This window comes from Balearica regulorum, chromosome 5 (assembly GCF_011004875.1).
Source record: "Balearica regulorum gibbericeps isolate bBalReg1 chromosome 5, bBalReg1.pri, whole genome shotgun sequence".
Taxonomy (NCBI): Eukaryota; Metazoa; Chordata; class Aves; order Gruiformes; family Gruidae; genus Balearica; species Balearica regulorum.
This window is the reverse complement of record NC_046188.1, coordinates 12,583,026-12,594,754: the sequence shown is the minus strand read 5'-3', so window position 1 is coordinate 12,594,754 and position 11,729 is coordinate 12,583,026. Positions and strand designations below refer to the sequence as shown.

Sequence of the window (11,729 nt, the reverse complement as noted above, 5' to 3'; positions counted from 1 at the left end):
TTCACCTGCTAAGCTTCCAGAAAGAAGAGCGCATTAAATACCCCGTATCTTTATTTTGTTCATGAGCTATTGTAGACATTACTGAAAACTGGTAACATGCCTTTAAAACGTGTGTCACCTCATTGCTAAACACGAGGCTACTGAGCTAAGTGGACAAATCAGCTAAAAGGACCTGTAATATGCAGAACTGTTCTTAAATCAAGTACGAACACATTCTTCATGGCCTTGTTACTGATAAAAAACTTACACCAAAATTGAATCTAACTGAGAGAGAAGACAATTTAGAGATGAAACAATTTTGTCTACTATTCCTTTAACATAGTTGGGTTTGGGGTTTTTGTTGTTGGGTTTTTTTTTTTTTCTTAGTTGCCTAAGTAGAAGATTAATTTGATTAACCAAAACATTGCCTTTTATGTGCGGATGTGAAAGATGTCATCATATATTAGTGAGCTCCTGTCTGGTGATTTGGTTTATGGTGTAGGTTTTGTTTTGGGTTTTTTTCCCCCGCTTTTTTTTAGGAGGTGGTAATGGTCAGAGGATACAGGCTTACCTTACAAGTGAAGATTCCATACAAAGCATGGTTCTGCTGGTCTTTCAAAGTCTTTGATTGCAGTGAGCAATTCTTTATTACACTCTTTTGTACTGACTGTCTAATAACTGCATCTGAGGGCTTCAAATCTAACAATAAGCTGCTTAGAGCTACAATGACAAAACATCTCTGCAATGATTTTGCGGTAATCTTCCTGTGTCTGATAACAGTTGACGAGCGAGAGGGTCTGTGAAGACTCCTTCCTGAAGGGCTTCATTTCCTCTAAGAAACAAGAACAAACCACAATTTCCACCTGCGCAGAAAATGAAAATCTGCTTCAATTCTGCCTTCCCTATTGATTTGCACATGCTGGGAAATACAATACACCTACTCTCATCTTAAAAGAACAATTCTATAAGTGAACCAACCTTTTCTCCTTGGAAAATATTTTTCAAGTATGAAGGTGTTTCCATAGTGACAAGGGTCTGGCCCTACTCAGACAAATTATGGTGGCTGTTAAACTAGGTGGAACGCTTGCACAGAAAAATAGTAAAACCCAACAAAGCTATTCATAACTGATTGTATTCTCCTTGAATTACAGCATAATTTCTTTTTGGATGCTAGAAGTTTGGGTTAAGAATAGAACACTATTAAACTGTCAGAAACAACCTTGTTGTTGAACGGACCAACACGTTGAGAAAACTTTCTGAAGTCATGTGCGTCTGTCCCATTTGTGCAGGAAACTCATCTATTTCCCTTACCAAACTTACGGGGTTTCAGCTTGGAACTAGTTAAGTAGGTGACCATACTTTTCCTTTCAGAAATCTCTTCCAGAATCTTTCACTGTTTTAATTAGAATTTTCTAGTGTCAAACCACAGCCATTATGGTAATTTCATAGCAGTGTGCATTTTGTGTTACTGTCTTTTAGGTCAAACAGCTGTTTCAAGGAGAAATAAGGGTAAACATCTGTCAGGGCACAACAATGAGTCAACAGCACTTAGAAACGCTACATAATTGTGTGATATAGGAGGCCTAAATCAACAGTTTATATAGGAACAGGTCATACAGCCAATCAGTAAGTGGGAGGAATTTAGACTATTACTCATAACAAAATAAGCAGAAGGCCTAAATTCGCTACACATTAGGGATTTAACTAAAAATTTGATGACACAGCTGCGTAGTTTCCACATTGTAATACTCTCTTCTGAAAAGTAATAATTTGCGATAGCAGCTAACAGTTATTAAAGCCTGGGTAAGTGTAGTGGCTTCTCCATGCTACCCTGCTCTGACATAACGATACGCTGCAGTGATTATTACATCTTTGTAAGTGAAAGCAAGTAAGAGTATTGAATTCCACCTCAGCATTTAGCTTTTGCATTAACTGTTTCTCTGGAACAGACTCTCTACTCTCTTTTCCAAGACAGCAGCATGAAAAAGAAAAGCAAGAATTTGAGCCACCAATTTTTGTCATGTAAACAAACTACTAACGAAAAATACAGAGGGGGCACATCTTTAAACCAGAACCACTTGACATCAGAAACAGTAATCCAAGGAAAAACCTCACTGAGCCCTATTAGCAGGAAGCAAACAATATGGGATAAGGCCATGACTGAAGCAGGTCTTGTTTTTATTCACCAGATGCTTTCATGAAACATCTCTAAAAGAAAAAAGTTACAATGAATTAAGAGAGACAAGACTTTTTCACATAATGACTGTGGAGTGGTGAGTTGGATTAAACCTTCCTAATGTGCTAGTTCAGACCTGGATCACTCTTCAAGGGTGATGTACCTAACCATGTTATAATCAAAACCAAACCAGAACTAGCACTAGTGTCTGTGACAGCTTTTCAGGACCACATATCAAACTATGTGCATCCTTTTGGATCCTGTCTTTTGTGCTTTCCTTTTCCCCATTTATAAAGCACGTAGAAAAGACTAGCCCTGTTAAGTCATGCAAAAAAAAAAAAAAAAAAGCCTGCAAAAGATCAAGAAGTGCTGAATTTCTATGGTGAAAGGGACAATGTAGACATTTTAGACTGTCAAGACTTGGAAAGTAGTTAAATTATTTGCTGTAGGTGTCTATGTGTATTGAATCCCCCCAGACCACAAAGTAGTGCTTACGTTTTTTGGATTATAGGGGACTTGGTCTCCTACCTGTAGCCTCTCTATTGCACTTAAAATGGATAAAGCAACCAAACCCAGATTGTCCCATGAAGAAAAAGGAGTATCAGCTGAGGCAAAATAATAAATACAAATAGAGAAAAAGATCTTTAATAAGTTTTACAAAAATTGAACTTACTTGGTAAGCCTTGCAATTTGCTGTTTCGACTTCATATAAGCATCATTAGAATCAAGCCACGTAACATTGGAAATTCTAGCACTGTCTATGTCCTGTTTCCAGCAGCATGGCTTCAAGTAGTAGTTTGCTGCTGTTCTCAATGTAAGGCTGGTATAACCATGATGATAAATAGACCATCATCAGATCCTGGTCAGCAGAATGAGCAATTTCTTGTACGATCGTTTGCTTAAGTTGTAGTTCCTTCTTGTACATTTCAGAGAGCTTCAGAGAAACCTCATCTGAAATGGATTGAAAAACTAAGCACATTGACCAGAACATTGCAGCACATCTCTAAAAGTTAAATTATACTTGTAACATGTTGATCATTAAAAACACCTTACCTTACATAAGCTATTCCCCATATTTAGACATATCGTTTTTTACAGCATTAATGATGTTTGTACACTAGAATATAAAATGCTAAACAATTTCCTCAACTTTTGGATATATTTTATACACTTGTGATTTTGAAATGAATCCCCTTTTAACTCTAGAATAAGCAGTGGTATTGATTCTCAGGACCCAACGTAAAATTAGCAATTATAGCTATTCTTGCAAATAACTGAAATTTGATTTTAAAATCTGATAATGTTATCTTGAAATACAAGCTTCACATTTTAGAGTCACTGTTGATTTTAGCTAATCTAAAGGATGTCCTCACATGCTGTAGGCACTTTAGCAATGCATAATCATCAATCAGTGATATCAATAGTGAAAAATAATGGTAAAACAAAACAACAGACCAAAACTGAAGTGTGTAATGTAAAAACTAATATTGTTACTAGTTATGTTAGTCATACTGGTAGGGGGGTTAAAATATATTTATGTAATAATCTTTAGTTGTTTGACTTTCTAAAAAATAGCATATAAATTATTTTTAAAGAGAGACTGATCTTGTGTTTCTAACTTAGCCTGAACTATCACTACCTTCAGGAGGATTTAGTCTTCCATGGAGTAGAGAGCATCACTAAATGATTCAGTCATGACAACTGTTTTGACAGCAGTTGTCTCTGTCATTCTTACCCTTTTAAGCTGGCAGAAACTAATACATAAGATTCCCGCTAACTTGTGGGAGTGAAGTAAGCAGCAGGGCTTCACAAAGGTATGACTTTCGCTTCGCAAAGGTGGCAGCTGGTTTGCATGCAATCAGGCTTCTCTTGAATTCAAACAGATTTAAAACTGTGGTAATGCCAGTTGGGAGGCAGTACCTTTCACCATCAAGCAATGCTAAAAGGATTGATATTAACAGGAGATGGTAACTTAACATTTCTTTACTTGTCTTGACTGACATTGAGATCAGAGGAATTTTTCTTTGGCTGCCTGAGAATTAACTGAAGTATAGCTTGTTCTTTGCCTTCAAGGATTTCATTTCAGTGTCAAGTCAAGTCACTTAAGCCTACAGCTTAACACTACCAAGTTGCAAATATGTTTCTCTCTACAAAGTATGTGGCTGTTGGAGCTTGGACACCGTAAGCTGCTGACAAGCTTAGTTTTATGCTGTAATTGTTGCATGTCAGACTACGCTTGGCAATTCATACAAGCAGCCATCAGCAGTAACCCTAAGCCAAGTGGTGCATTCATGTGTTTATTGATTAGTCAATTATAAAGGAGACAGATACACACTCTCTCTCTCTAAGGCAAGACATCCAAATAAAAGGGTTTATTTTCCAGTCCTAAATTAGATGACATCAACAACACAATTAGCTAAGATAATCAATATTTTACTTACAGAAGTATGGTGTTGGCCATGTATGAAAGAAGGGTGCTGTGCAATTCCCAGCTCCACGGTGGAATGTTTCCAAGTCACAGATAGCTTTAGTAGTCGAAGTAAGCTTTTCCATTTTCAGTTGTATCTTTGTCTGAAAATGATGAACAAATAATGTTGAACATCTCAGGAACATTAGGTTACTATAATCTTAAACATTTTTTTAAAAACACACTATTTCTTAAGACTATTCAGTCTTAACATTTCTAACTCACTTTTTTTAACTGCAGACAGGAATCAAAGCTGGAATTTATATACAGATTTAATATGAGATACTCTAAAATTCTGAACACTGCAAACATGACTTACTGACTCTGATTTTGCATAATTCTAAAGTGTCCTCTCATTTTTTTTCACACCTCTCTAGGTTTCTTCTATAGCAATTTAGGACTGGGGGAAACCATCAGGCTGCCTATGAACAAGCGTGGCACAAGCCCTATAAACACATGCTTTCTTACATTACCATGTCAAGATGACTTAAATTTGATTTCAAAAGATCAGCAGCAGGTAAGAAAAGCAGCTCAAACTATGACTGACAATATATCCAGGCTGATTTAACAACTTGCTTTGAAGAACAGGTCATTTCATCCACTTCCTTCATGTTCACCTGACTTTGTGCATTAGTGATGGGGATTAATATTTACAACAAAATGGAGCTTAAGGGCAGTATCTTTAAGTCAAGAAGCTAAAATACAGATATTTCTTTAAACTTCTCAGCTGGTTCAGACTCATAAGGAATGAAAAATAAAATATGTCTGTAGTAGCTATGTTTAGTATCCAATCTAACACTGGCTGCTTAGACTCCTATTACTCAGGAGTAATAAAAATTGCATCAACACACTTGGTAGTCTGAATACAAAACTACCTCAAGGTAAAAAAAAAAAAAAAAAAATCCAAATTATTGTTACTTTTTCCCAGAATGAAATTTGAGGAAAATCTAGCTGCTTTCCTGCTTATTTCAAATACTGGATTAGTGTCCTGTCTATATAAAAAATAGATCTATCATTTTTTGAATGGGTGTCCACTATGGCAGAAGGCTGTAAAAGTTATTAAAAATAAGAATTTTAAATTACAATATCAGACAAAAAAAATTATATTTGTTTCCTGTCAAACTGACAGGTGACATTAATTCCTAGCAACGTATGCAGAAAAAAGATGGGTTACATAATAATTATCTTACTCTACTGTCTCTAGAGAAGGAGTTCTGCACAGAAAATGCAGGTAGGCAGACTAAAAATGTAACTGCATTATGTCTGATCAAAGATAGCTGCAAGGATATGATAGCAGGTAAAGCACTGCTTTATGCTTTGTTTTGTTCTGAACTGAGGGAATACTCAGGATGAAAAAACAGGTGCAGTTTTAGAATGCATTTTTGGTATGACTCATTTTCAGAAGATCACTTTATAAAAGGAGGAGTAGAATTGTAACCAGAAGGCAGATGTAAAAGCAACTTTCAAGTTTACCAATCAAGCAAATAAATGGTGCACACTGGATTTATGATCATTTAGGTTTGAAGCCAAAGAACTATGAATAAAAATCTCAATTTTCTGTTTACAACACATACTTGAGGACATTTCCTTTACATCATACTTGAACACACATGGAATTGATTCATATTGACTAAGACTGAAAAGTACGCATTACCATATGCTTTAAGGTCTCCAGTAATTCTGTACAGCAATTGTCCAGTTCTTCATTGTATTTTGGAGCTGGCTTTTCAGATTCAGTGGCACTGTTATCACATGCTATCTCCAGTTTGTTGTCTTGAAATCTAAAATAGAAACATAAGGCAGAGTAAACAACTGCATATAGATTTTCTTGAGCTGTGCAGATTTAAAATCCATGTGGTCTGATCCTACAAAATCTCCCTCTCACAGGCTGTTTATGAGAATTCCTACATAAAACCAGTAAGAGACATAGCTAGCTGTGTGAGCAATTAGGACTGATACCATAATTTCAGAGGAACATAGAGGAACTCTACCTTAGAGCATGTGCTTGAAAAAAAAGTTGCAGGTGTTAGGGTAACACCTTTTCCCACTTTACCTTACCCCCTTGGGGGTTATTCTCTCATAGGTATGCCCAGGCTTCAGCTGCTCCAGCTGACAATCTGGTGCCTCACCACAAACTCACCTTCATGCACAATTTAAGCTAAGACATTTAACTGCGAACCCAGAGGAGCTAATGTGCAGATACCTGTTTCTGTCTTACTGACTTTCCCACAGCAGCTGTAAACTTAGACAGGGGAAAGGGAGTTGCTAGAGAGTGAAAGCAACATCTGACACCATTACAGCAAAATATTCCTGAGCATGTACCTATCAGAACCCTGTCAGACAAACCCTGTTCAGCTGTCAGGACTCTGGAGAAGTTTCTTCTCAAAACCCTGTTAGTTATAGGTTTTTCTTTACAGCATGAAGATAATAGCTCTACCAAAGTGTTTTAGTTTTTTTTTTTAAATCAGTGTTATAACTTTTTTGTCTATATAAATCACAGATTCTTTCTTAAAATCTGCTGAACTTTTGACTTGAGTGAAATTTAGTAATACTAGCCTCGGTATAAATACACAAGAGAGTAAGAGAACTCACATGGGCTGAGATCTATAGGATTAGATTCTAACTTTGTACATTATGTAAGTATTTTAAATATCTATCATACTTGACTGTATAATAAACATTTTCCATTTCTTGCAAATATCATTACTTTATGAGATTATTTTAATCTTTATGAGACATTTATTATTTAAATAGTTCGACTGCTGAGTTTGATCTAAGAGCTAGCTTATCCACTCTGACCCGTTCTTTCCTCCATCTCCAAAAAGAACTTTCTAGTGAAGAAAACAGATTAATTTCTCAATAAAGGTAATCTTTATGCTGTCTTTATTTGTATGTATTAGCATACTTACTGCTCACTGATCTTCATGTTGACTATTTTGTTTGCCATAGTAAATCCATTATCATTCAGTCTCTCCCATTTCATCATTAAATTATGCCAGTCTGCTGCATTATCTTTAATTTTTCTGGCACTGACAGATAAAACAGGTCGTCTAGGAGTACCATCAGCAGGACTTTTAGCTGTATGAGAAAATAAAGATATTCAAGCCATTTAAAGCATACAGAAAGAAATCAGTGTGCTGTCCAGAAGCTGTGTGGATTTCCTTGTTTTACTGCTAAATATTGATTAAAGTAAAATGGAATTTTCATTAACTGTCTTCACCCATGAAATCTAATTCCTCATCTATCAGCCTTATTACTATTTACAAAAAATTAATGCTATTAAAATAATGCAAGCATGTTCTGAGATGTGATGTTGTAACATGGACAGCAGTGGCTTTGCACTACTGACCAATCTAGCAGTCTTCTGTCAATGAACAATAGTCAAGTGCTAATGCAGCGTATGATGGTAAGAAATCACGGCAACAATTACTGCATGCACGTAATGCTCATGCCATCAACGTCTGAATTAATTCATTTCTACACCTGAGCTTGAAGTGTTTGGAAGAAAGCTGGGTTGTACTGAAGACAGTGGGTGCTTTCCCCCTGAGCGTAAAGCCCACATTTCACAATGCGTCCTTAGAAGACCGTACAGCAACAGGAACCAGCTACACCTTGATCCGTTTACATGCAAGATGCACCTCAGGGGGAGGGCTGCGAGCAGCCGTTTCTGCCCAGCCACCTTCGCGCCTCAGGCCCTGGCCCAGGAATCAAGGCGGCTGCAAGCCCGGCTTCAAGCTAACTAGTAACACCCGCCGCTCTGCCCGCAAATTTTTTTTTTTTTTTTTTTAAATGCACAGACACGCTTGAAAAGCGGTCACAAACGTGACACCCGCGCACATGGCAAGACACGGGTATCACTCGCTTCTCCTGGGAGCACGACGGAGGTGCTGGGCACCTTCCTCGCCCGCACCCACATCCATGTGTGAAAGCATCACGCCGGCGGGCTGGCAGGGCACGACAGACACCTTATGAATTTATTCAGGAAACTCCGGGACCCGGCCTCTGGCTGCTCCCCGCTGCCCCAGGCCCGGCCCTGGCCCCCACCGCCACTCGCTCCCACCCGGGGGAAGCAGCCACCCCAAGGAACTGGGCGAGGGGAACAACCCCTCCAGCCGCCCTCCTTCACTCACCCGCCATGGCGGCGCCCCACAGCCCCGCGGAAGTGCGCTCACGTCCGGCCCCGCCCAGGCCCGGCCCCGCCGAGCGGCGCAGGCAGCCGGGGCCGCTGCCTCGGGGATTTGGCGACGCTGCGCTCTCTCCTTATCCCCCGACACCCGCCGGGAGGTATGGCCGCCCCGTGCTCCTGAGGAGGTGAGTAGAGCCGCGTCTCGGCGGGGACAAGTGGGAGCCGCCTGAGGGTCTGCCACGGCTTTCGCTCCCCTCCCCTCCTCGGCCGCCGCAAAGGGGGCCTGCCGCTGCCGCCTGTTGCGGCCGGGTTGAGCGATTGAGCCCGACACGGCGGGGGGAGCGGGCCGGCTCTCCTGCCCGTCTTCTGGAGGCTTGCTTGCCTTCGGAGAGCGCTGGCATGAGGGTGCGCTGTGGCGTTTAGGGAGGGCGGCGGGCTCCGGCCGGGAATGAGGCGGCCGTTACGCGCCCGCGGGTCGGCTAGAGGAGCTTCGCCGCTCCTCCCCGGCCCGGCTGAGGCTCTAGGTCTGGGTGGTAAATCCGGCATAAGCTCAGGTAAAGCCGGCGGGAAGGTGGGGCAGCGTTGCTGGCTGTCCATCTGGGAGCCCCCGGCTGTATTTTTCCTCTCCTGTCAGGAGCTGCATCCCCTGGAGTGCTAGAAAGCAGCGTATTAGGAAGGAATGGTTTGAAACATCTGCCAGAACACAGAAATACGTTTAAGGAAGGTTTCCTAGAGAAACTGTGTGTTCCAAGGCCATCGGGGTAAAGCCTGGTTTCCGCTGCCCCCTTTGGCATGTACCTGCATGTGCGGTGACCCCAGGGGCTCCTTGTTCTATCCTTTTGTATCCTTTCTGTCTCTTGTCACCTAGATTTATCGTTTTGTGGTTTGTTTTTCTTTCAAATAAATCTCTTCTGAACCAAAATTGCAACATTTCATGGGCCGTGTAAAGTGATGTGCGTGTTAATCAGGTAATCGCGACCTGTGTGCTGGCTGGCCCCCTGCCTGCAAACGGGACGTGGGAATGCAGAGCTCCTCGTTTTGCGGTGTGTGGGGGGGATTTGTGTTCTCCCCGCTGCATGGCAGCTCTTTGCTGTGAAAAGCTCTGCAGGTGTCTGGTAGCCTGCTCCTTAGGCTAAAAATGCGAGAAGTATTAAAAAAGAAAATAAACCCGCTTTTCTTTTTAATTGGCAGGATCTAGCTGTTGTATTTGGCTGTGGTCATATATATGAATTTGTCCATACTCTGAAGAGTTTAAATTTAAGTTTTTATGCCAAAGAATAAAAAAACAGAGGTGTTGACCCTCTTGTACAGACAGGACACAGGCTCAGAGAAATGCAGTGACAGCTTTAGTCTTCTGCAGTCAATCTGTGGCATACCCTGGCACTGAAGCTTTAACCACTGCCTATCTGTTTAATCACAGGATTATCTTTTGCATTAGTTGACTCTGTTACACACCATTGATCCTTATTTCTGTTTCTGAGACCAGAGAAAACGAAAAAAAAAATGTTTGCTTTTCAAAACACGGCCTTGGATGCAATGCTTAAAAGCTTGTTGTGAACTTTGTGAGTTGAGAAGGAAGGACTCTTTGACGATTGTTTTTGATGTGCAACATGAGGTATTTTTCTCTATTTTCTCTCTGCTGCAGGATATCTGCTTAGCACAAGCTGATTTGCCCTACACAGCTGTTACGTACTTCAGAGTAACTGTGACTGACACAGAGTGAACACGCATGTCCAATTCCAAAATCTGTCTGAGAAGATAGATTATATCCGCTGTGTGCCTTTGATTAGTGAAGTAGGAAAACCAGATAACATATAATCCTAAGGCTGTTGAGAAAGAGACTACATGTGATACACAACTGTGATTACGGGGATGTTGAAGACTTTAGGCTCAAAAGCAGACAGTTGTGGCCACATTGCAATTCTCTAGTCCTTCTTGTTTTGTGTAGATAAAATTACTTAATTAGCAATATTTTTAGTACACTGATGATTTGAGCTTTCAGTTATATGTTTTCACACAAACAGTGCAAGTGTTTTGTTAGTCTGTAAACCACTTGAAACTAATTTGTGTACGATGGCAAGAAATTATAGTTTATTAATAAAATTTTGATTGTACAGGGTGAATGGGTTATATAGAACAAAACTTAATTTCATTTTTTTTTTTACAACTTTGCCATCAGAGAAGATTGAAATAAGATTGCATATAAATTTTATGAAGAGAACCTTAACTTGACAGCAATTATTTTTTATTTAACTTAGTATATGACAAGAAATAATTCCTCCCAGTGTTTTCTATGGTGGGGAAAAAACTCTGTCAAACTCTCCCTTTTTTTTTTTTTTTCTTTTTTAAATTAAGTGTAAACTTATAAAACATGCGTCATGTTGCAGATACGGTTGTTGTAGAGGAAAGAGTAATAGTGTTTTTCTGGAAATTTCCCTAATTCTATAGTTTGTAATGAATTATTATGTTTTTAACAGTTTAGTTGAGCTGGAAGGATATGGTGAATTTTGAGGACTTGCAAGATCCTTTGGCAACTGGGGAGTGTGAGCTGGTTCCAGCTACGAGAGCAGCCTGGGATGATGACAGATGTGAATTATAGGAGTGACAAAGGGGACTTAAAAACCAAAATATGTGAAATTCATGAGGCAGTAGCTGGGGAGCAGTAGAAGTTGAGATTAGACAGAGGAAGATTTGTACATGTGAGACTCAGGAGAAAGAATGGATTTTATTTTATTAGAAAAAAGAAAAAACAAAAAGGCCAGCAGCTAGTAAAATTACTAAACTGGCAAAGCAGCATGTTTAGAAGAGCACACGAGACTTTAGCAGTGGGTTCTCTTTTTGTTTAGTTGACTGTAGATAGAAAGTATTAAATGCTGAAGGAAAGGGCAGGACACTTAAAATACAGGATAGGAAATAGATGGGGAGTGAAAACATTGTAAAAGAATGGTGATGCACTGAGGTTATCTGTTAACAACTCTGAA

General features: G+C 39.8%; 2 protein-coding genes across 3 annotated transcripts in view; one reads left to right on the top strand and one right to left on the bottom strand.

Moving 5' to 3' along the window:
* Positions 1 to 2,784: 2,784 nt before the first annotated feature.
* CINP (cyclin dependent kinase 2 interacting protein) lies at positions 2,785 to 8,852 on the bottom strand. Its single transcript, XM_075753520.1, has 5 exons — positions 8,753 to 8,852; positions 7,532 to 7,700; positions 6,277 to 6,403; positions 4,597 to 4,726; positions 2,785 to 3,106 (listed from the first exon to the last, which is right to left on the bottom strand). Exons 1-5 carry the CDS (start codon positions 8,757 to 8,759, stop codon positions 2,904 to 2,906), a joined length of 636 nt encoding a protein of 211 aa, XP_075609635.1. The 5' UTR covers positions 8,760 to 8,852; the 3' UTR covers positions 2,785 to 2,903.
* The window catches only part of TECPR2 (tectonin beta-propeller repeat containing 2), a 45,225-nt gene continuing 42,306 nt past the window's right edge, over positions 8,811 to 11,729 (top strand). For both annotated transcript variants that reach the window (XM_075753513.1, XM_075753512.1), the window contains exon 1: positions 8,811 to 8,933. The gene's annotated coding sequence lies outside the window, so the exon portion shown is untranslated. The remainder of the gene's footprint in view (positions 8,934 to 11,729) is intronic.

Excerpts from the sequence above, each read along its gene's own strand:
- CINP (XM_075753520.1), bottom strand. Across the intron at positions 6,404-7,531 it reads AACATGAAGATCAGTGAGCA|ATTTCAAGACAACAAACTGG; the intron begins GTAAGTATGCTA and ends TTTCTATTTTAG. Across the intron at positions 3,107-4,596 it reads ATGGCCAACACCATACTTCT|ATGAGGTTTCTCTGAAGCTC; the intron begins GTAAGTAAAATA and ends AATCCATTTCAG.